The sequence below is a fragment of the Aegilops tauschii genome, chromosome 3 (genome assembly GCF_002575655.3).
Source record: "Aegilops tauschii subsp. strangulata cultivar AL8/78 chromosome 3, Aet v6.0, whole genome shotgun sequence".
Taxonomy (NCBI): domain Eukaryota; kingdom Viridiplantae; phylum Streptophyta; class Magnoliopsida; order Poales; family Poaceae; genus Aegilops; species Aegilops tauschii.
The window spans coordinates 464979702-465002440 of record NC_053037.3 but is presented as its reverse complement, the minus strand read 5'-3'; the positions used below and the strand labels follow the sequence as shown (position 1 = coordinate 465002440).

The following is a 22739-nucleotide window of genomic DNA, read 5'->3' as shown; positions in this document are numbered from 1 at the left end:
CGTCCGGCGGCCAAAATGGGCGCGGGCGGGAGCGTTCGAACGGGGAGAGCCCGCCATGTCGCGTGGTGAGGCCGGCTGGAGCTGGAGCTGCCGGAAACAGCACCGGCGACGAGTGAAGGCGGCGGCGGTGTTTGGGACCTCGTCGGGATCGCGCTACAGGGCACGGGGAGGGTCGCGCGTGGGCACTTTGGAAAGCGCGTGCGACGGAGAGGCGATCTGCGGCGGAGGTGTGGCCGGAGGAGCACTGTAGCGACGACGGCGAGCTCATCGGCAGACGGCGGCGCTCGGGAGCGATGACCATTGGCGATGCGGGCGCGATAGCGAGCAAATAAAAGGCCAGGCGGCCTCTACGTGACGCGACGAGTATGAAGGTGGCACGCACGGAACCCAAAGGTCACCGTGGCTACGCCGGCGACAAGCGCGAGCGGCGGAGTGTTCGGTCGTCGATGGCATCGGCGGCTACGAAACATGGGCGAGCTAACGGAGAGGGGGAGGAGAAGCGGGAGCTCACAGCGGAGCCGTAGGGAGTGGCAGTGAGCTCGGGGAGGGCGCGAGGTAGCCGGAATCGGCGACGAACGTCGGCGATCCGAAGGTTGAAGACGAGCTCGTTCCGGTCAGAGTAGAGCTGCTCGGCTCGATCCCGATGGCGTAGGCGACATAGACGATGACGAGGAAGACGGTGAGCTCCAGATCGAGGCGCGGGAGGCACGGTGGCCACGGAATCGAGCGGCGACGGCGGCGAGCATTTCGGGTGAGGTGGGAAACGAGAGAGGGAGAGGCGCGCGGGGGCGAATGGATGAGGATGACGAGAGGGGAGGCCACGGTGGAGATCTTATCCACCCCGACGGCCTGTAGCGACGCGGGGCGGCTAGCGGGTGCGGTGGCGACGGTGAACAGCTTCGGGCGCGGGCGTGCGAGGTGACGCCGGGAGGAGGGAGGCGTCGACGGCTCTGTTGGGCTGGGCGTGCACACTGTGCACTAAGGCCCAGCTAACAGTGGCCCTTTACTTTTCCTTTAATTCTTTTCTGTTTCCATTTAACAGTAGCCCTTTGCATTTTCTTTTGCACTAATTATCTTTTGCAAAAATGTGCCACTGGTGAAAACAAATACTAGGGTCAGTGGTGCACTGCCACCATAAGCTTGGGAATTATTTGAATCCATTTGGAATTTTCATAATTGGAATAGCATTTTAAAGTGCTGGAATGGCACTGTCGTAATTGCTATAGTCCATCTTGGCTTGGAGGTGATGTTGTTTTCCTTAACAATCATTTGTTATGGAATTTTGGCTAAAAGATGAACTATTTTGCAGCAATTTTTGTGCAACTTCAAATTTCACTTGCAATTTGAATTAGATTCCAAAGTGGGATTTCAAATGATATTTGAGTCAAAGGTGATCAAGCACTGCTTAGAAAAGTGATTATCTTAATCACAGAGGGTTACTGTAGCATGACACTAGGGGTGTTACAGGGGGTCACCGAGGGGCCCACAAGGTAGGGGGCACGCCCTCCACCCTTGTGGCCGCCTCGTGGCTCTTCTGACTTGCACTCCAAGTCTCCTGGTCCAAGAAAAATCATCGCGAAGGTTTTATTCCGTTTGGACTCCATTTGGTATTCCTTTTCTGCGAAACTCAAAAACAAGGAAAAAAAGAAACTGGCACTGGGCTCTCGGTTAATAGGTTAGTCCCAAAAATAATATAAAATGGCATAATAATGCATATAAAATATCCAAAACAGACAATATAATAGCATGGAACAATAAAAAATTATAGACACGTTGGAGACGTATCAGTGGCGGTGGCCAGGACACTGCCCGGCTACTCTCCCCGTCTCCCTTCTTCGCAGCCTCGCCACTCCCGATCTTGTCAGGCTGCTTCCGATGGGCTCCGACGGGGTCAGGCTGGGCTTCTGCCCAGACACTCCTTTTGCCCTCTTCTCCTCCCACTTTAGTTCCTAAGAGGAGATGGACAAGAAAGGGATTACGGGGCACTAATCTTTTTTTCAATCTAAAATATGTAGGCATTTGCCAAATTTTAGTTTCAAATATGTAACCTCTTCTATCCATGTTTGTACTCTGTAAGCTATGTACTCGTTTATCCGCATATTAATGAAAAAAGACGGTCTTGCCGGGCACTTGTGCATGTATCATATCCATGCAGAGGAGGAACGCCTCTGTACTTTTAGGTAAACAAGTTTCCTCCGGCAAGCTATCCCGCCGGGCACCTTCCGCTTGTTGACGCGGGGTTGGGCCCGCCGGGCTCAAACTACGAAAGGGGACCGGTCCCTTGTCGAACCTTCTCCGGCAAGAGCCACTACGACCATCTCGACCGAAGCAACATTCAGGTCGAAGAATGTGAGCACAAATGTTTCGGAGGTGACGACGTTTCTCTATGCACAAGTTTCCTTCTTACATAGACATGTATGGATGAGAGGGAACTTATCTGTTTGGCTTGCCGAGGACTGATATGTAAGCTCGTTTCCGTTCCTTCTTTTCGGGATCAAATTCACGGTAAGAGCCCTGCAGTTAGTGCATAGGGGAAACAAAGCAACATATGACCTCATCTACATGATCATGGCATGTTCATATTATGCTATGCATGCATGCAAGTTTTTTTGGGGGGGGGGGGCAGCGCTTCGTTTTATTGTCTGTGCTCAGGGTCTGCGTCTGGCTTTGTACAAAGGGTTACATGCGCATCAGCAAGGCTTGTACAAAAGGGTGGCTGCCGGGCAGGGCCCGACAGCCGTGCCTTACAGGTAAAACTTGCGAAGATGCTCAATGTTCCATGAGTTTTGCAACTGAATGCCATCTTTGGTCTCCAGACGGACTACGCCAGGTCTGGTGACTCGTACTACCCTGTAAGGGCCTTCCCACTTCGGCGTCTGTTTGCACCCTTGGCGGACTGAACACGCCTAGGAAAAGGTCGTCTTCCTCAAGGCTCCGGGCATGAACCCTGCGGCTGTGATAGCGACGCAGGGCTTGCTGGTAGTGTGCAGCATGCGTGGCAATCCGGAGACGGTTCTCCTCAAGGAGCACGTCATCGTCATGCCGGTGCTGCTCTTGCTCTACTTCATCGTAGGCAAATACTCGAGGTGACCTGTATATGAGTTTCGTGGGGATCACTGCTTCTGCCCCATAGACTAGGGAGAAGGGAGTCTGACCGGTAACTCGATTTGGTGTCGTACAGAGGGACCAAAGAACCACCGGCAGCTCATCAATCCAGCGCCTGCCGCACTTCCGCAGCTTGTCGAAAGTTCTTGGTTTGAGGCCCCGCAGCACTTCAGCGTTCATCATCTCAGCTTGTCCATTGCTCCTGGGATGGGCAACAGAGGCAAATGAAACCTTGCTTCCGAGGGTTTGAACTATTGCATGAAAGCGCGACTTGTGAATTGGGTGCCGTCATCAGTGATGACTCTGGCGGGTACTCCGAATCGGCATACCAATCCCTTCAAGAACTTGATAGCTGATTGTGCGGTCACAGGCTCCACTTTCGGCCACTTTGTAAACTTATCGATTGCAACATACAAGAATTCAAAGCCCCCGGTAGCATGGGGGGAGGGGCCCAAGATGTCAAGCCCCCAGACCAAAATGGCCAGGACAAAGGAATTGTCTAGAGAGCTTGAGCAGGTTGATGGATGTTCTTGGAGTGGAACTGGTAGGCTTCGCATCTGGTGACTAGCTCGATTGCATCTTACTAGGCTCACCTGCCCGGCAAGTGAGGTTTCTTCTTAGTGTTATCTTGTTGTCTTGGCTTGTCTTGGTCTTCTTGATCTGGCTTGCTTCCTTGCTGCCGTGCCTGTGTATGGTCCGGGCAACGCACGTGAAGGTTTGTTGCACCGACATCCACATGCTCCGTCGCGGCCTTCCTTTTCTACTCCCCTTTTCTTTTTTATTATTTTTTCCCTTCTTCTTCCTCTTTGTGCCCGCGCCATGGAGTGTGTTTGCAAGCCTAGCTAGATGGCTATATTTTTCACTCGAGGTAAATTGGTAAAGAAACAGCTGTCGATGACAGGCCTACGGTTAAGCGGTTTGCAACCAGCTGTTAACCTGACGCAGCATGCTGTTCTTCCGCGGTTAGGCAATAGAGAATAGTCGGCAATAGAAAGGCAATTCTCCCCCGCACCGCTTTGCTGCTACCTTTTCCCTCTCCTCCTCCTCTGCGCCTCCCCATCCCCACCCCCACCCCCACCCGCGCCTCCGCCCAGCCCCTCCACCCCGGGCGAGGCCGCGTCCTTCCACCGCCACCGCCGCCGCCGCGGCCGCTGCCGCCTTCCAATCCTCTGGAACAGCACCGGAGTGGGGGCGCCACGGCAAACCCATCCATGACGAGCCGCCCCACCGCGCCGCGCCACCTCCCCGACATAGGGTTTGCCTCTCGCGCCGCCCTGCCATGCTAAGGTGGGGAGGAGGCGACCTGGTGTTACCCGGAGGAAGCTGGGGCGGGGCCTCGCCGGCGGATGGACGCCGATGAGGCTGCGGGAAGTAGCAGGAGGATGGATCTGAACCTGTACCTCGGCCTCCCCCGCGCCCCGCGGTCCCGCCGCTCCGACCTCGGCTCCGACCTCGCGCTCAGCACCCCGATGCCCTCCTCGCCCTCCTCCTCCGCCGCCTCCGTCGACGCCCCTCCGCCTCCGGAGCCCCCGCACGCCCCCTACTCCCCGTCTCGCGCCGGCCTTTCTCCCCCGCCGCCGGAGGTGTACTCCTCGTACCATCCCGAGGACGCGCACCTACCGTACGCGCCGCCTCTGCCGCCGGTCATCCATGAGCTCCCCGACGACATCGGGTTCGGCTTCCACCCCCCGCCATCGCTGGTGCGAGCCAGCGAGTTTCTCTGGGAGGACCGCCCGTCTTCATCGACGGCCTCCTCCTCCTTTCTCCCTGACGCCGCAACAAGGTACAGGCAGCTGCTTGAGCAGACAGGAAGCCGGTGGCTCCGCTCTAGGCCCACCGGGCGGTTTAGATCGGACCTTCCACCGCTCAGCTCCGAGGCTCAACCCCTGGGGCATCATGATGCAGCAGTGCCGGTGCCACATCATGAGACGACAATTGATGTCGTTGGAGATGATAAGGTAACCGGCAATGGAGTGGAAGTAGGTGCCTCAGAGGAGTCGGAGGAGCGGGGCAAGAGCGTCGCCACATTTGAGTGCAACATATGCTTTGAGATGGCCGGAGAGCCGGTGGTCACTTCTTGTGGCCATCTCTTCTGCTGGCCTTGCTTATACCAATGGCTTAATGTTTACTCCAACCACAAGGAATGCCCAGTCTGCAAGGGCGAGGTGACGGAGGCGAATATCACTCCTATCTATGGTAGAGGGAATTCTTGTTCAGATGCAGAGAAGGCTGCGGATGAAGGCAAGCAGCCAGGTCTTACAATCCCACCAAGGCCACATGGGAATCGTCTTGAAAGTTTCCGGCAGCAGTTCCAGCACTTACGTCCAATGTCAAGAAGGCTTGGCGACGCACATGGGATACTGTCATCGTGGAGGCGCCTTCTTGATCAACAGATCATGAGCAGTGTGAGTAGATTCGAAGGCCCGTCTGAACCAGCTGTGCATGAAACAGGTGACATTGCTCCGCACACTGGCCGCCTAAGTAGATTGACCACAAGGATGAGAGCAAGACGGTTGCTGAGCGAGGTAGATAACTCTCCTGATGCTGGTTTTGTTGCCCCTGATAGTGGTCTACCTGGAAATAGTGCGCCAGATGCACCTAGAGATGCTTCAGGCCCGGTTTTACCAGAAGGATTTGATTTGTTGCAACGGCTTACTCTTATTGGCATTGCAAATACAGAAAGATTGGCAACTGCCATGAGTGACCTTAGAAGGATAGCTACACCTGGCCAACACGGAGCATCTGCTTCATACCTTAGAAGGTTAGCTACACCTGGCCAATACGGAGGATCTGCTTCATCGTCGAACCCTTTGAATCCCGAGGCAACAGTTGACGGAACCCATGTTGGTGCAGCACCTTCTACAGACCAAGCATCAAACTCGAGCACCATTGCAGTGATACAGGGGGATGCAGGTGTTTCTGAGACGGTGGGAGAGCCTAGCAACGCAGGTTCTTCGAGAACCCTGAGGAGGAGGGGGAGGAGCAGTGCGTTGGCTTCTTTAGATGTGGATGGTGCCCCCCCACAGCGCAACAAGAGGCGGAGGATGTAGACCTTCTCGGTCGCGGAGTTTCTTTGAACTTGATAATGTTGCTGATTCCAGTTATTCCATTTCGTTTCTTTGGATGGTATCCGCTGTGTTGTAGTGTAACAATGTTCTTTCCCTTTCCATTTGTTTACTAGAATGGTTCTGTTTAGTCCTCCTGGGGCCTGTTGTACCTCTTTAGTCTGTCAAACTGTTGGTCAAGCCAAATGTGGAGGGTTGTTGTGGGATGAAATTTCCCCTGTTGATTGGATGCCAAAATGTGCATTCAGAGCAATGAGATTTCTGTCGACTGCTTATAATTCATAGAAACTCTGGTCATCAAAGTATCAAACTGAGAGGTTATATATGATGGTATATGAAATACCCAGAAAATGGATGGAAATATTGCCTTTGTTGCTTGAGAAGCCAGGCCTGATCTTTTATGCTCATTTATCCTCCAACATAAGTTACTCTCAAAAGCATATATTTCATTCACTGATAGTTCTGGCGGCAAGCCAACTCATCATTTTTGCAATGTTTTTCGCTAGCAGACGATGAAATAGAAGTTCTTTTTCTCATGAGAGCAAGTTAAAACGTGGTATACTATTGCAAGGAGAAAACAACAAACTGGAAATGTAACCTCTAGAGAAACACCTGACTATGGCATTGTTTCATTTGATGGTTCGTGTAGTCTTCCTGATATTATCTTCCATTATCTTGGTTTTGCATTTATTCGCCGGACGTTTATAATGTGTATAGTAAGGTTCTTGGAGACCAATCACTCATTCCTGAGCAAAGAAACTACAGTTACATAAGTATTCAATCGTGTACACACCAAGTAACTTGAAGATCATCAAATTGCATCTCATTTATTCATAATTTACAAAAAAAAAGATTGTGCATTTGGAACTCACGTGGCTGACAAGTCTGAAAGGGATAAAGAGAGGAGCAGGAGGGAAAAAAAGATGGAATGTGATCAAGACCTATATTTCTTTTAGTGTTCGTGGCCTATATATTGTATCGGACTCATACAGTTCAGAGCCCAGAGATCTACAGGTAGATACCCTAGATACGGCTTATGTCACGGCCGAATATCATCGTGGTCAGCCAGTTGATAGCCACATAGAGCCTATTTCTCCAGCTGACAACACGAGTCAGGTACGCTGAGCGCCAGATGAACCAGCTTGCAAATCCTGCGATGGATATGCCCTTCGAGTCCTGCGAATAGGAAAAAAAACACACGCTCAGTTCGACTCCTGAGCGTCTAGTGAACTGCAAAGATTCACAAAGAACGGAGGAGCAACCAACCTTGCTTTGCCTCAGGTCTACCAGAGCTTTGTACCTTCCAACGGTTGCCATACTCCCTAGATGCTTATACACAAACTTTGGACCTAGATCGACTTCGACCTGGGAGTTTGCGTGCCCTCCTCCAGATTTCATCACACGGTTGAGCAGGCGAGCGAGGTACAAGCCTTGCCGCTCGGCAACCTGTTCAGGAGTACAAGTGGGGAACAAAATCATACTCCCTCCGTCCCATAATATAAGAGCGCTTTTGGTACTAGTGTAGTGTTAAAAACGCTCTTATATTATGGGACGGGGGGAGTAGAATGCATGACTGATATGCAGCATCGCAAAGGCTTGAAGGAATCTACCCACATCGCAAAATCTTATGTCATGCCCAACAACCCAAGTGTCTGTAATTTGATGGGATGTATAACCATCTGTTCAATTTTATTTTATGCTATGTTTCTATTCCACCCAGTTCTATTGCACTTAAGGAAAGAGGAAACAATTAATAAGCCCCATTTTTTTCTGAGATAGTAACTTGACAAAATGCTTCCATACTCTTGAACTGCGTCAAGATAGTTCATGAAATTACCTGAGCTAAGGCTGGGAGAACTTCCTTGCCAGTGCTTTCAAGGAATCCACAGCAATCACCAACAGCGAATACATCTGGGACAGAAGGAACACGTAACCACTCATCTACACCGATCCTGCAAACAGCACATAACCTATTAACAATCCTAGGATTTACACATGAGGCAACAGGCGACATACCCCCCGCCCCCTCCAATAAATAAACTATGTAAATTAATTATAAGGTCCTACCAATCAATTATACCTTCCTCCGTGGGACTTAGGAAATGGCAATGACTTGACGAATGATGAAGCACCAACTCCAGTAGACCATACCAGCAAACCATAAGGAACCTCCTCTCCATTGTCCAGGATTAGTTTGTCAGGTTGTACATCCTTCACGATTCCTCGTACAAGTCTAACACCTGACTGGTCGATGACCATGCAAGGGCAGGTTATATTCATATTCCAAATGACATGGGAGAGAATGATACACAGCTATTACAACTACCAACTATGTACATCATGTTCCCGAAAACAAAAACTATGTATATCATGGGGCGATCTGAATGCCTTATTTGAAAATCTACTGGTCCCCAAGTATTGGTTGATGATGGCTAAAGATACCGAACAAAGATTACTGACCTTAACTAGTTGGTTTATAGCATACTGCCTGAGGCGAACATCAAAGGATGACAATATCTCATTTGCCTGAAATGAAAGCAGAATACCAGTTGCTAAGCCCCAAATTCAACAAGAGTAGGGATCAAATCAGAAAATCGACAACAAAAACCTCAATCAGGGTCACATGGACATAATCTTTCACATGTGAGTAACGTTCTTTCACATCTCTGATGATGAAATCACTAAGTTCCCCGCTAAATTCAACCCCTGTTGGACCACCTCCAACAACAACACAGTGCAATAGCCTGCGCTTCTCACCCTCTGATATGCCTGTTTAACAAAATAGCATTGACCCATAAGCGATAACCAAATGGGTATTAAATGTTTGTGCACACAAGGTATATTCTGAGAACGAAGCATATGAGACATAAAAAATGATTTGCCCAAAATGCATTGAACAAAAAGTACGGTAATGAAGCATATGAGAGATGACATAGATTTGTCCAAAATTCATCGAACAAAAAGTACACGCAACTGTGTCCACTTGACTTAAGTAAAAAAAATACCATTATACGGAGACAACAAAGTGCGAAAGTAATAATTGATGACTGTGCCAGAAGGGTAATTAGATACATATTGAGCTGCTACCATACCGGGTACATCAGACAGCATCAGATTCAGAAGGAGCTTCCTGCGGATCTCTTGAGCATCGTGAACTTCCCGAAGAAAGGTTGCATGTTCAGTAACACCACGTATACCGAAAGTCGATGCCTCAGCTCCACATCCAAAGACCAACTTGTCATACGAAACCTTGAATTTCCACGGCTTCAAGGTATCTTTCTCACCCTCAGTAACTGTCTCACAATCAATCTGAAATCAAACGAGTCTGAATAAATGGATGTAAAAGCTGTGGGGAGAAATGCTCATGTTGTCCCCCAAAAAATAATGTAATATGCCAAATCCCTCTTAAGTAAATGTCTAGCCTTCAAAATTATGAAGAACAATTCCCTCCTGTAGTGATAGAGATGCTCAGGAGTGTTAGGCACAAAGCCAACAGGAACTGTCCAATAAGTTGCAGAGTGAATCTTCTATTAGACAGACTCCTGAACAAGCAAAGTTACTCGATGCTACTGCATGAACAAGCCAAAATGATATAGAAGTCTCATGTGCATACTGTGTGAATATGTAAGGAACAGAAGACCTGGCGTGTGATGAATGAATATAAACAAGTTTGCCTTTTCTCTGCAGCTGACTTCCCCGTGTTAAAGAGTTTTGGCCTAGGGGAGATGAATTCTAAGCTAGTACTAGTACAGTTAGAAAATATCCACAAAGTCATAAATGAGTGGGAGCTGGTGACAACTTTTCCGTCTCTCTCGTTCCATTAACATATAGCTAGCCCGCTACTACATAGAGCTAGGCTATTTGACATGCAGCAGCTGCTGAATGGGAGTAAAGCGCAGATTCCTCTTCCTTTTCTCCATCCAAAACCCAAAAAGATCGGACGTGGTTATGGACATCAGAAAAGGTCAAGCACGACTGCGCACACAGTATCATCCCCTTCCACGAATCTCGGGGACACAAATTCCACATCTGTAAAAGCGACCCCCGTTTGACAGGATCAACGCGCGCGGCGCCTCTCACCAACCAACCCAGGAATAAGCTCACCGTGTGCGCGTCGGGGTCGACGGCGGTGCAGCGGGCGAGGAGGAAGTAGGAGCCGGGGGAGCGGGAGACGGCGGGCTGGATGCGCGCGAGCGGCTCGGCGACGGAGCGGAACTCGAGCGTGCCGACGCAGGTGGAGGCGAGCAGCGGCGTGAAGACCATGTGGTTGCGCGGGGAGACGCAGACGACGTCGTAGCCGGTGGTGTCGAGGTCCTTCATGAGGCGCGACCCCGCCCACCCCGTCCCGAGCACCACCACCCGCGGCTTCTCCCCCTTGACCGTCGGCCCCAGCCCCGCCAGCCCCCTCCGCAGCACAGCAGCATCCCCCGCGTCCGCCGCCGCAGCCGCCGCGGCGGTGGAGAGCGGCGAGAACGGGCCGCGGCCGTAGAACGCGGGCGCGCAGGCGCGGCGCGAGACGCGGGAGAGCGAGCGGAGCAGGGAGGACGCGGCCATGGCGAGACGACTCACGAGATGCGAACGCCACGGGAGCGAGTGCGATGAGTGAGGCGAGTTAACGGGGGGCCGTTGGGCCCGCCCGCGCGGGCTAGCCGCCGGGCTTCTGCGACGTCGGATCGCATCTGGACGGCCCGGGCCCATCCTCGGTGTGTCCGTCCCGTCTGCGGCAGGAAAAAACGGATGAAAAATCTGTGTTCTCCAGCGCTTCTCCAGGAAAAGCCACGTGTCGCGAACCCCATCCGGTGCCGTGCTCCGCCGCTCGGCCGCCACACGACCCCTCTTCCTCCAGCGCGGTTCTCCCTGGACCTGGTTCGCCAACGCCGTGGACACACGCCCGAGCCACCGGGCCCAGCGGCGCGCGCGGACCATACGCCCGTGCCTCTCCCTGTCAACAACGGACGGGGGCTCCCCCCTCGTTTCTCTCTCATCTCACGGTCTCCTCCTCCTCTCCTCTCCCCGCCGCTCATCCCACCCCTCCCAAATTCGCCTCCGCCTCCGCCTCGCCGGCCGCGACCGACCATGGCGGCCTCCGCCTCCGCCTCCACGTCCCTCTTCGGGCCCTGCGCCCTCACCGCCAGGCTCGGGGCGGGGCGGCCGTCCGGGGGGCCACGCCGGCGCGTCGACGCGCGCGGCCGCGGCCGCCTCTCGGTGGTGGCCGTGCAGACGGGCCCGCAGAAGCCGTCGCCGTCGCCCTCGCCCTCGTCCCCGGCGGCGGACGAGGCCGAGGCGCTGCAGAACCTGCTCAAGCGGGAGTACAAGTACGGCTTCGTCTCCGACTTCGAGTCCTTCTCCATCCCCAAGGGCCTCTCCGAGGCCACCGTCCGCCGCATCTCGGAGCTCAAGGCGGAGCCGGCCTGGATGCTCGACTTCCGCCTCGCCGCCTACCGCCGCTTCCTCACCATGGCGGAGCCCACCTGGAGCGACAACGTCTACTCGCCCGTCGACCTCCAGTCCCTCTGCTTCTACTCCGCGCCCAAGACCAAGCCCAAGCTCAACAGCCTCGACGAGGTCGACCCCGAGCTGCTCAAGACCTTCGACCGCCTCGGGATCCCTCTCGGCGAGCAGAAGCGCCTCTCCAACGTCGCCGTCGACGCCGTCATCGACTCCACCTCCATCGCCACCACCCACCGGGAGGCGCTCATGGCCAAGGGCGTCATATTTTGCTCCATCTCCGAGGCCATCCGTGAGTACCCGGACCTCATCAAGCGCTACATCGGGAGCATCGTGCCGCCCGGTGACAATTACTATGCCGCGCTCAATTCAGCCGTGTTCAGTGACGGATCCTTCTGCTACGTGCCCAAGGATACGGTCTGCCCCATGGAGATATCAACCTACTTCAGAATCAACGACAAGGAGACCGGGCAGTTTGAGAGGACTCTGATTGTGGCTGATGAGAGGAGCACGGTTAGCTATTTAGAAGGTTGTACAGCTCCAGCATATGACTCCAACCAGCTCCACGCCGCGGTGGTGGAGCTTGTGTGCGAAGAAGGGGCCGAGATTAAGTACTCCACCGTGCAGAATTGGTATGCCGGCGATGAGGAGGGCAAAGGGGGCATTTACAATTTTGTGACCAAGAGGGGGCGGTGCAAGGGGCGTGGCTCGAAAATCTCATGGACACAGGTTGAGACAGGGTCAGCAATCACCTGGAAGTACCCAAGTGTGGAGCTTGTTGGGGACGACACTGTTGGAGAGTTCTACTCCGTAGCACTGACCAAGGATTACCAGCAGGCCGATACAGGGACAAAGATGATCCATAAGGGGAAGAATTCACGCAGCCGGATTATATCCAAAGGTATCTCGGCAGGAAAGTCAAGGAATTGCTACCGTGGGCTGGTCCAGATGAATTCAGGTGCAGAGAATGCTTATAATTCTTCGCAGTGTGATTCATTGCTGATTGGGGACAACGCTGCCGCCAACACCTATCCGACCATTCAGGTACTTTCTGCTTCTTAATTACATGTTTGTTTATCTTAGTTTGGCATGCAAGGTTCAGTTGCTGCCATGCTCTGTGTCTGTGCCTAATTTGCGGTTAGTTACTGTTAAGTGGTGAAACACGCACAGAATTGGGACCTCAGTTGCACGCGTAGTAGATAAGATTTGAGGCAAAATTTTGCTGACATGATGTTGCAATGAAGGAGCTTTGGTAATTTGGTTTTTCGAGGATACCATTTGTTATGGGGCTGTTTGCACAGTGGCCATGTGACAACCAGCAACAGCAAGAACATGGACTCAGCCTATGTGTGCGATAGAAGCCTCATGTTTGCACATCCTTTAATGCATAGGATATGGCATGCTTAGAGATAGTCTTGAGAGAAGTATTCATGCTGTATACATATGGGTCTTCAGACTATGAAGAGCCCAATTAAATTAGGAAAATAGAGTTATGGTTCTGTGAAGAGTTTTGAGTTGTGCTCCAGCTTGTGGTTGTGTCAGTCACCTATATAAAAGGCAGTTGTGTAACTCTTTAAGCAAGCAACAAATAATTGAACATTTAGTTAGAACTCATAATTTATTGAATTGCTCATATAGATATAGTTCAATATCTGATATATAAAGGGCCTTTTTTCTGTCCTAGGTTAGTTTGGCACGCAAAGTTCGATTGCTGTCATAGGGCAGGCTCTGTCTCTGTGACTAATTTGTGGTTAGTTACTATCAAGTGTCGAAGTACATATAGAGTTGGGATCTCTGTGGTACATATGGTATATACGATTTGAGGCAAAACTATGTGCTGACATGATATCGGAATTAAGTAGCTTTGGTAATCTGGTTGTTGAGGGTACCATTTGTTATGTGGGGTGGTTTCCGCAGTGGTCATGTGACAAGCCGGCAGCAGCAACATGGACTCAGCCTATGTGTGCGTGTGCGATAGCAGCCTCATGTGTGCATATCCGTTAAGGCACAGGATAGGGCAGGCTAAGGGATAGACAGTAAGAGAAGTATTCTTGTTGGATATAGATGGGTCTTTAGACTAGGAAGAGTCCAAAACTTTGATAGAGTTATGGGTCTGAAGAGTTTGAGTTGTGCTCTGACTTGTGCATAAGTCAGTCTCCTATATAAAGGGCAGTTGTGCAACTCTTTAGTCAAGCAATGAATCATCGATCATTCAAGTAGAACTCTTAATTTATTAAATTCTTCATACAATAGTTCAATATCTGCTATGAAACGCACGCCTCCTAGGAGGAGTGTAACTACAACTCTCTCTTGAAATGAAACGCACGCTCTCATGCGGTTTCTCGAAAAAATAGTTCAATATCTGCTATATAAAGGGCCTTTACTCTTACCACGAGAGGGATCATGCCCTGCAGGGGCTAGTTGAGGGCATGTGTTGCCGCTGGTCTTCAAACTCTTCCCAGGCTGAACCATAACAATTCCTAGCGTAAAATTAAATTTCTCTCCATTTAAGTTTTAGACATGCAAGATAAATGTTAATGGTATTCTGCCTAATTCTGAATTAAACTCCCATGTGTACTGGAACTCAGAAGGTATCAGTATCTTGATATAGCATTGATCTGTGCAACCTTATAAACACTCCTGTCATTTGCATACTAAAAGCACACTCAGAAGTTGTCATGATAATGATGGAAGAAATAATAAGGTAGAAATTCTTGCATTGACTTGGAGTGAGAGAAACTTTGCAACTCATTGATGCAAGTTTTATGGTTAAGACTGATAAGGCATATGAGCCATATAATCATTAGTCAAGACAAGTTTAATAGGCATTATGGGAAGTGCAGTGCTGCATTTCATAATGTTCTCCTTCACACCTTACTTTGTTTTAGGTATATACAGATATACTACTAAGCAAATACTATATGAATTACTACCTCCGTTCACTTTTATAAGGCGTTGTAGCATTTCAGACACAGTGCAAAACAGTTCTATTTCAGTTGTCTGAAACGACTTATAAAGTGAACGGAGGGAGTATCTTTTATTATTTTTACTAGTGCACTTCGAGAATCTTACATATACATCCATGCTAAATAGACTTCTATAGCTGGCTGAATTACTCAATTAGGTCTAGCGGTTAATCTTGATACTTCATCTGATGTCCCTATAATCTCAAGGGACACGTGTGCATTGTCATGCTTATTCTTATTCTAACTTATGCAACCACTTGCATAAGCTGCATGAATATCGGGGTCAACAACTCCTATGTTCTGCATGCCTAAGCTGCATGTGTATCTCATACTGCACTTGCATAAGTGTGCGTCCTGTACTGTATTGGCATGAGCTCTATGTGTTAACAACGGTTCTTTCTGACAAGTAGTTATACCAGGGGTTTGCTTACCTTCATTTCAATAATAGTTCCTCAGAAAACCTCATTTATAGTATGATTTTGACCCAACTTTCGTGGCAACAGGTGGGTTGCACTAGTGGCCGTGTTGAGCATGAGGCAAGCACATCCAAAATTGGCGAGGATCAGCTATTCTACTTTCAGCAAAGAGGGATTGATCATGAAAAGGCCGTTGCAGCCATGATAGGTGGGTTCTGTAGAGCCGTCTTTGAACACCTTCCTTACGAGTTTGCCCAGGAGGTGGATGCACTAATGAACCTGAAGCTGGAGGGATCAGTTGGCTAAGTTATTGGTTCAACAAGTCTGCGAAATATCACCCGATAATTATCTGAAATACCATACGATGGTTATCTAAGGAAGTCCATGTGACCATGTACAGCAGCAGTATGAGACTGAGAAGAATAAGTTACATGATAAAAGGACGTTTCATGGCTTGTATAATCGTCCACGACAGCGAAGAGAACCGCGGCGCTTCTCTTTTGTTGTCCATTTTTGTTTCTGGTTCCTCTGCTGTGTAAACGAGCTCATGTTCGGATGCCAATACAAGAAATAGAAACTGTCGTCTTCATGTATTTCACTGTGGATCTTGTATCAATGTATGTATGGGCAAACTTGATTCTGCCATATTTTGATGGGAGCAACCTCTTCTGGGGTGCTGAACACATGATGTATTCCAGCTTCATTTTGTTCATCGCCAGGCAAACGAGGCCGCTCATAGCACTGGCTTGGCCAATTGAATAAACTGCCGCAGGGCAGCATCCTGTACGAGACAAAGACGCCACAGGTCCATGAATTCCAATGGCCTGGACAGGAAGTGTACATCTGATGTCGTTGATCCATGTGTTATTTGAGAGTGCCTCGGCCACATATCTAGTCTTGTATCATTTGAAAATGACTGGCGCGTTCGTCAGAATTACGGAGTATGATTTAATATATGTTGACTGTAAGTCCAGCAGCAGAACACTGTACAGGTGACAGATCCTTTTATTCGATATAAATCCCGCTGTGCGCACAGATAAATTAACTACGCCAGTCGCCAGACCATATGCGCCACAACTATATACACACCACTGTCGGCTCCCATAACCCGGGCCGTGCAGGAATGAGATCGATCATCATCAGACGGCGTTCTTGATGGCGGAGCTGTAGCCGTCCTGGTCGTCGTAGAACTTGGACCACAGCATCACCCCTCCGTACTTGCTGGAGCCCTTGAGCGCTGGGAGCACCTGCGACTCCAGGCTCCCCGCCGGTATGAACCCGCTCCCGGCCGCCGCCGGCGCCGCCGGCAGCCCGAGGAAGATGTACTTGGCGTGGACCCCCGACGTCCACTGCTTCCACGAGTCCATGAGGTTGGCCGTGTCCCCCTGCACGTACTGGCACGGCGGGTTGTTGTAGAACTGCACCCACACGTAGTCGAAGAGGCCGGTCTGGAGCGCCTTGCCGACCCACTGGTCCGGGAACGGGCACTGCGGCGCCGCCGACAGGTACACCTCCTTGCTGCCCCCCTTGCCCTTGCCGCCGTAGGCCTTGAGGTGCGCCGCCAGCGCGCCGTAGTAGTCCGGGTTCCCTCCCTCGATGTCGAAGTCGACGCCGTCGAGCACGGCGGCGCCGAGCGGCCGCTTGGGCGAGCTCCCGCCGAGGAAGCTGTCCCAGATGTACTTCGCGAGGTCGGCGGCGTCCTGCTCGGAGTTGAGCGTGTACCCGCCGGCGCCGCCGCCGATGGAGAGCATCACCTTGACGCCCTTGGACTGGCAGAGGTTGATGTCGGCGGTGAGGTTGGTGCAGGCGTTGGAGTAGGGGTCGCAGTGGCCCGCCAGGTTGAGCTGCGGGGTCTCCTGGGCCGACCCGAAGCTGCAGAGGAAAGCGATGTTGACGAAGGCGTAGTTGCCCGTGCTGCAGGTCTCGGCCAGGGTGCCCTCGTTGCCGTTCTGGCCCCAGTAGATGGCGATGCTGCCGCCGTGGCTCCGTGGGGCTGAGGAGAGGAGGAAGATGGCGGCCAAGAGGCAGGCGACGGAGAAGGAGCTGCTGGCTTTAGCCGGGATGGCCATTGTTGGTAGCTGCGGCTAGCTCTTTCGCTCACAAGGGAGTGGGGCTTGCTTCTTGCTTTAGATATGGGACGCTGCTGTGCTACCTGCTTGATTTATACTGTACTCCGGTGATCGGGTCTCGTTAGGAATTTGGGCGTGCCCTCGAGGTAACGCTGGAGACATATCTTTGTTTGTTTAAGATTCTGAACATTCTCAACACGTCGTTCGGCCCCGATCTTGTTTTTTTGGAGTTGCATGCATCTCCATCTGCTACGGCACGTTGCTAATTTTAACTGCATGTTTGGGATACTCGTTCAAACACAGTACTGACTTGTTCATATCACAGTCCTCTCGATCTGTTATGTTACGGGCTTGCGGCACAATCCGTTCATTTTTTTTGTGTTGAACTTTTCTCTTTTAATAAAAAAGGTTTAAATTTTGAATCCACTTCATTCAAAAGATCTGGTCAGTGGTCGGTGGTCGGTGGCGATAGGGGGTCCGCGCAACTCCAGGAGAAATCCTTGCTCCGGTCTTCATCGGCGCAGGCAATGGCGGCGCCCACAGGTGCCACGATCTTTCTAGAAAGCGTTGTCGTGGAGGTGTGCTCCTCTATCTCCCCATGGCTTTGGCTCCGGAGGAAAATCTCAAATCCGTTGGATCGGGTGATGGAGGCGTCTTCGCGTCTTTCTCCTCCTTGGGGGCATCTACTCGAAGCCGACTATGACTGGGAGACGGGTGGATGGCGACATATTCGCCGTGTTGTTTGCTGGGGCGGGGCGTTGCTTTCTATTTGGCGACGATGGTGGCATCGAGAGGAGCTTGGATCATGGCGCGGACTTCGGTAGTCGGTTCTTCCTGGTGTGTCCGAGATGCTCTTCTATGGGTTACTTGGTTGCTTTGAACTCGGAGCTGTGGTGAAGCATGCCTAGGTAGCGATGAGGACTGGCGCTCAGTGGCCGTTTCTGGAGGGCACGGTCGTCACAAGTCCTGCATATTTCCCTCGCAAAGCTCGTCGTCAAAGTCAGAGTTGTCGGTTGCTCGCCCATGTGGCCTTCTGTTGGCATGTGTCGTCGTGGCTTCTATGCAATTGTTTGAAGGCTGGCTTCGATGTTGGAGCTCTATGGCGAAGTCGGAGTCGCCCGTTCAGAGACAACCGGTGATGATGATGACGCTTTCGACTCCTCGGCAGGTGTCTTTCTTTTTTCCAGCTTTGTATTTCATGTCGGTGGCCAACTTGGCCCATGGTGTCCATGCTATGGGTTGGATTGTATCGGTTTTAGCCTGGTTTTCTGCCAATTAATCGGACAAGTTAGGGGTTGTTTGGTTGCCGGACTTACCTCGCCACGCCGAAGGTGCGGCTGTTTGGTTGCCGACGAAGGTTAGTCTCGCCACAACGCAGAGAGTCTTTTGTAGTAGAATTTTTCGCCGAAAGTGTGGCGCTGGTTTTGCCCGCCACACTCTTTGGGAAAATGGCAAGTCTTTTACTTTCTTTTAAAAGAAGATGACGCTGATAAAGTAAAGTGCACAACATCTCTACTCCTATAGTACAAAAAAAAAAAATTAAACTTGGATTAGCCACGATCCTGACGCAGAGGCATTTCCTAGCCGTTGATTTCTTCCATAGAGTGAATCCCTATCGTTTATCATAGCAAACTTGAGTGTTCCAACGGCTGTACTTACCTGGATTCGCTCCATCCAGTCACGCGCCAAAACGAGGTGGATGTGATTTTTCTGGAACTATCGAGACATTGCACGCCTACTTGCACACCTTACACATCCTCACGTGATGACGACTACTAGAAAATTTCTCATTCAAGATCTTCTGTGGCTAGCTTTTGTAGTATCAATCGTGTAAACAGAGATTTATTTTATACAGGAACAAATGCAGTTTGATCAGGACACCACGTGCACTGCACGTGCCTCCTACTAGTATTTATAGTCCTTTTTTGCCGAAAATTTATAGTCCAACACTCAGTCCTCACATGCGGTTTAAATGTGGATCAAAAGTTCGTCTCCGTTTTTTATTTATTGTATATATCTGAGTTTCCTATGTAAACCAGCTTGTACCGAGAGACACGACAACGTTGGCAACTCTCTGTCGACCGTCAGGGACACGTGCCCCCGATTTTGCCGAGTGCCCGGCTCATTGTAATGTTTTCTAGTCTGCACTTCGCAAAGGCAAGGCTTTGGTGAGTGTTGGCTTTGTGCCAAGTGCTTTTCCGCTGCACTCAGTTTTAGGAGGGCCTTTGTTGAGTGTCTGACAAAATGCACACGCTCAACAAAGAGCAGGATACTCCGCAGTCTCGTTGATTTGGACAATGCCATGTTATGATTGTTTTTCATTACAACAACAATGCATAAATATTTTTCACATATATAGAGAAAAGCTATTCTACTGTGCAGGAGATACTCTGTGCATGGATCAAGCATCCGTGATTGCTTTGAGATTCATGCTACTTTTTTGTTGTTTTCAGAATTTGTCTTGTTTCAAATAGTTACATTGGGTTTTTCTTCCAGTTTCAAAGTATACCTTAATGTTTCATTGTGTATAACCGTGTATCAGCAAACCCGATTTAGAACAAGTGCATTCCTTTTTATTGGTGCACAACGAAACATGATGATACACGTTGAAACAAGACAAAAACTGAACGAAACATTTTCAAACCAGGTAAATTTTGACAACCTAAAAAGTAGCCCGGGTCTCAGAGCAATCACGAACGATGGAAACCACTCTCTATATTGCTCCCCCTCTGTAATTTTGTTCCGGGAGTATGAAGAAGGTTCTGTCCCTGCTTGGACAGGCCACTCTCTATATCACGTCAATAATAGTAACCCAAACGATGTATCCCTCATGTTCGTTCGTCCCTCCTCCATTCCCAAATAGTCAAGTGCATGCATGCATATGCATGCACAACCTGGGCGATAGAGGCCGGCACTGGCTCGCAGGCGTGTGGGGCGATAATCGATGGAGCCGATCGGCGACCCGCGGGAGGGGCCGTCGACGGAGCGCGCGTTCGAGGAGCAGACCATCCCGCCATGGACGGAGCAGGTGACGCCGCGCGCCGTGGTGGCGAGCCTGGTCCTGGGCGCGGCCTTCAGCGGCGTCATGATGAACCTGGTGTTCACGTCGGGGATCGTCCCCACGCTGAACATCACCGCCGGCCTGCTGGGGTTCTTCCTCCTCAAGGCGTGGACGCGCCTGCTCGACAAGCTCGGCGTGTTCTACGAGCCCTTCACCCGCCACGAGAACGTCGTCGTCCAGACCTGCGTCGTCGCCTGCGCCAGCATGACCTACAGCGGTACGCCTCGATCGTCGACCATGAATCTCCTCTGCTCGGTCGGCCGGTCCCTTGATTTCGCGTGTGTTTGCGGCGTTGTTAACTGATTAGGAGGGTTCGGGTCGTACCTGCTCGCCATGGACCATAGGACGGCGGAGAAGATCAACACCGGCGAGGTCCACGGCAGAAACGTCAGCGAGCCGACGCTACCCCGGATTATGGCCTTCTACTTTCTCATCAGCTTCGTCGGAATTCTCGCCATTATCCCCATGAGGAAGGTACCAACCTACGTGCGCCGCCAATGAGATAAAACTTGAACCGTACGCGCACTGCACCTAATTATAGCTCTGGCAAAGTTCTTTCTGATGCATTCCTACTGTGCTGGCCGGTTAACGTGTAGACGATGATCATCCGCCACCGGCTGACGTTCCCGAGCGGCTCAGCTACGGCTCACCTCATCAACAGCTTCCACACCCCTTACGGAGCCATGCAAGCAAAGTAAGCACGCACGGAGCTACTAAATCAATCACATCAACCTAGCTACTGCTCAACTCCGGTAGCAAGCAACAAGATAAGATAATGCTGGGTTGAGTAATCCATTGGTTTCATAACACAGGAAGCAAGTGTCTCTGATGATCCAGTCGTGCCTGGGAAGCTTTTTCGTGTCCATCTTCCAATGGTTTTACTCCGGCGGACCGCATTGTGGCATGACCTTCTTCCCTTCATTTGGGCTTGCCGCCTTCAATCGCGGGTAACTTATCCATCCATCCATTCTACATGTCGCAATCCAACCGAGAACTACTTGTTAGAGATGATCAGTGAAAGCTACTTGTGCTGTGTGATGCGTTCAGCTTCTACCTCAATTTGAACGGAACATACGTCGGCGTCGGGATGATCAGCCCTTACCTGATAAACATCTCGATGCTGGTCGGGGCCATCGTCTCCTGGGGATTCATGTGGCCCTACATCGAAACCAAAGAGGGGAGCTGGTACGCCGCCGATCTCCAGGAAGGCAGCTTGCGTGGCATCAACGGCTACAAGGTGCGTAGTTTCTGATCGACCAACAGATTTGGACGTGGAGCACATGCACGCACGCTCTATTCGACTGGTGATGTAATTTCAGGTGTTTGGCGCCATAGGCATGATCCTGGGCGACGGCATCTTCCAGCTGGTGGTGATCATGGTGAGGACCCTGCAGACGATGCGGCACCACCAGCTGGAGGCGGCGGAGGCGCTGCGGTCCTTCTCCGACGCCAACGCGGTGCCGCGCAACGTGCTCAGCTTCGACGACCGGCGCCGGACGCAGGTGTTCCTCCGGGAGCACGTCCCGGGCACCCTCGCCATGGGCGGCTACGCGGCCCTGGCGCTGCTGTCCACCGTCGCCATCCCGCACCTCTACGGCCAGGTGCGGCACTACCACGTGGCGACGGCGTACGTGTTCGCGCCGCTGCTGGCCTTCTGCAACGCCTACGGCACGGGCGTGGCCGAGACCAACTTCGCGGCGCAGTACAGCAAGCTGGTGATCCTGCTGTTCGCGTCGTGGATCGGGTACGGCAACGGCGGGGTGGTGGGGAGCCTCGTCATCTGCGGCGTCGTCTCGTCCGTCGTATCCACCGCCTCCGACTTCATGTCGGACTTCAAGACCGGGTACCTGACGCTCACCTCGCCGCGCGCGCTCTTCGTGAGCCAGGTCATCGGGACCGGCATCGGCTGCGTCGTCAACCCGGCCGTGTTCACCGTGTTCCACCACTTCTACGAGGAGGCCGGGAACAAGATCTACCAGGTGCCGCTGGCCAAGATCTACCGGGCCATCGCCGTGGTCGGCGTCGGCGACCTGGACCTGCCCCGGCACTGCCTGAGCATGAGCGTGGGCTTCTTCGTGCTGGCGCTGGCGGTGTGCGCGCTGCGGGAGGCGGCGGCGCACTACAAGTGGCGCGCAAGGAACTTCATCCCGAGCGTCACCGGCATGGCCATGTCGTTCCTGCTGGTGCCGGCGGTGGCCATCGACATGTGCGTCGGCAGCCTGGTGCTCTACCTGTGGACCAGGTCGGACAGGGACGGCGCGCAGGCGTTCGGGCCGGTGCTCGCGTCCGGGCTCATCTGCGGCGACGGGCTCTTCTCCATCCCCTACGCGCTGCTCGCCAGGTACGGCGTCACGCCGCCCATCTGCATCAGGTTCGTCGCCAGGGAGCAGAACGACAAGCTGGACGCCTACCTGGCCACTGTACTTGAGAAGTCCCGATGAAGGCTGTCGACACCCAACCCTTCCTGACCTGTAGATCCTGCCATGATGATACGACGACATGATCTAGTGATAGCATGTAAATTGGAACTTCTGCAATTATTGGTCGTTTGATGTAGAATGAACAGACTTTTCGACCATGTCAGCAGTTTACCACATGATCAACTATGT

At 51.8% G+C, this 22739-nt stretch overlaps 5 protein-coding genes across 5 annotated transcripts; 3 read left to right on the top strand and 2 right to left on the bottom strand.

Moving 5' to 3' along the window:
* Positions 1-4072: 4072 nt before the first annotated feature.
* Positions 4073-6381, top strand: LOC109783121 (uncharacterized). The gene has a single exon (XM_020341722.4). The coding sequence runs from the start codon at positions 4452-4454 to the stop codon at positions 6153-6155; it is 1704 nt and encodes a 567-aa protein (XP_020197311.3). The 5' UTR covers positions 4073-4451; the 3' UTR covers positions 6156-6381.
* A 586-nt stretch (positions 6382-6967) lies between these two features.
* On the bottom strand, positions 6968-10867 carry LOC109783120 (internal alternative NAD(P)H-ubiquinone oxidoreductase A1, mitochondrial). The gene is made up of 8 exons (XM_020341721.4): positions 10275-10867; positions 9263-9479; positions 8779-8939; positions 8631-8696; positions 8251-8414; positions 8008-8122; positions 7437-7616; positions 6968-7346 (listed from the first exon to the last, which is right to left on the bottom strand). The coding sequence occupies exons 1-8, from the start codon at positions 10722-10724 to the stop codon at positions 7194-7196; spliced, it is 1506 nt and encodes a 501-aa protein (XP_020197310.1). The 5' UTR covers positions 10725-10867; the 3' UTR covers positions 6968-7193.
* Positions 10868-11040: 173 nt separating this feature from the next.
* On the top strand, positions 11041-15647 carry LOC109783119 (uncharacterized). Its single transcript, XM_020341720.4, has 2 exons — positions 11041-12662; positions 15088-15647. Exons 1-2 carry the CDS (start codon positions 11247-11249, stop codon positions 15304-15306), a joined length of 1635 nt encoding a protein of 544 aa, XP_020197309.1. The 5' UTR covers positions 11041-11246; the 3' UTR covers positions 15307-15647.
* Positions 15648-16031: 384 nt separating this feature from the next.
* On the bottom strand, positions 16032-17143 carry LOC109783122 (acidic endochitinase-like). Its single transcript, XM_020341724.4, has one exon. The coding sequence runs from the start codon at positions 17067-17069 to the stop codon at positions 16140-16142; it is 930 nt and encodes a 309-aa protein (XP_020197313.1). The 5' UTR covers positions 17070-17143; the 3' UTR covers positions 16032-16139.
* Positions 17144-20013: 2870 nt separating this feature from the next.
* LOC109783117 (probable metal-nicotianamine transporter YSL18) lies at positions 20014-22689 on the top strand. Its single transcript, XM_020341719.3, has 6 exons — positions 20014-20347; positions 20438-20604; positions 20727-20824; positions 20943-21077; positions 21178-21367; positions 21450-22689. Exons 1-6 carry the CDS (start codon positions 20014-20016, stop codon positions 22569-22571), a joined length of 2046 nt encoding a protein of 681 aa, XP_020197308.1. The 3' UTR covers positions 22572-22689.
* Positions 22690-22739: the final 50 nt, after the last annotated feature.

Bases quoted from the DNA above. Each gene is read 5' to 3' on its own strand.
- LOC109783121 (XM_020341722.4), top strand. From the start codon at position 4,452: ATGGACGCCGATGAGGCTGCGGGAAGTAGCAGGAGGATGGATCTGAAC.
- LOC109783120 (XM_020341721.4), bottom strand. From the start codon at position 10,724: ATGGCCGCGTCCTCCCTGCTCCGCTCGCTCTCCCGCGTCTCGCGCCGC. The intron at 8,940-9,262 runs GTATGGTAGCAG...TTTGTTAAACAG, and splicing joins GATGCTGTCTGATGTACCCG to GCATATCAGAGGGTGAGAAG. The intron at 8,123-8,250 runs GTATAATTGATT...TGCTGTTTGCAG, and splicing joins CCTAAGTCCCACGGAGGAAG to GATCGGTGTAGATGAGTGGT.
- LOC109783119 (XM_020341720.4), top strand. From the start codon at position 11,247: ATGGCGGCCTCCGCCTCCGCCTCCACGTCCCTCTTCGGGCCCTGCGCC. The intron at 12,663-15,087 runs GTACTTTCTGCT...TCGTGGCAACAG, and splicing joins ACACCTATCCGACCATTCAG to GTGGGTTGCACTAGTGGCCG.
- LOC109783122 (XM_020341724.4), bottom strand. From the start codon at position 17,069: ATGGCCATCCCGGCTAAAGCCAGCAGCTCCTTCTCCGTCGCCTGCCTC.
- LOC109783117 (XM_020341719.3), top strand. From the start codon at position 20,014: ATGGAGCCGATCGGCGACCCGCGGGAGGGGCCGTCGACGGAGCGCGCG. The intron at 20,348-20,437 runs GTACGCCTCGAT...TTAACTGATTAG, and splicing joins CGCCAGCATGACCTACAGCG to GAGGGTTCGGGTCGTACCTG. The intron at 20,825-20,942 runs GTAAGCACGCAC...TTCATAACACAG, and splicing joins TACGGAGCCATGCAAGCAAA to GAAGCAAGTGTCTCTGATGA.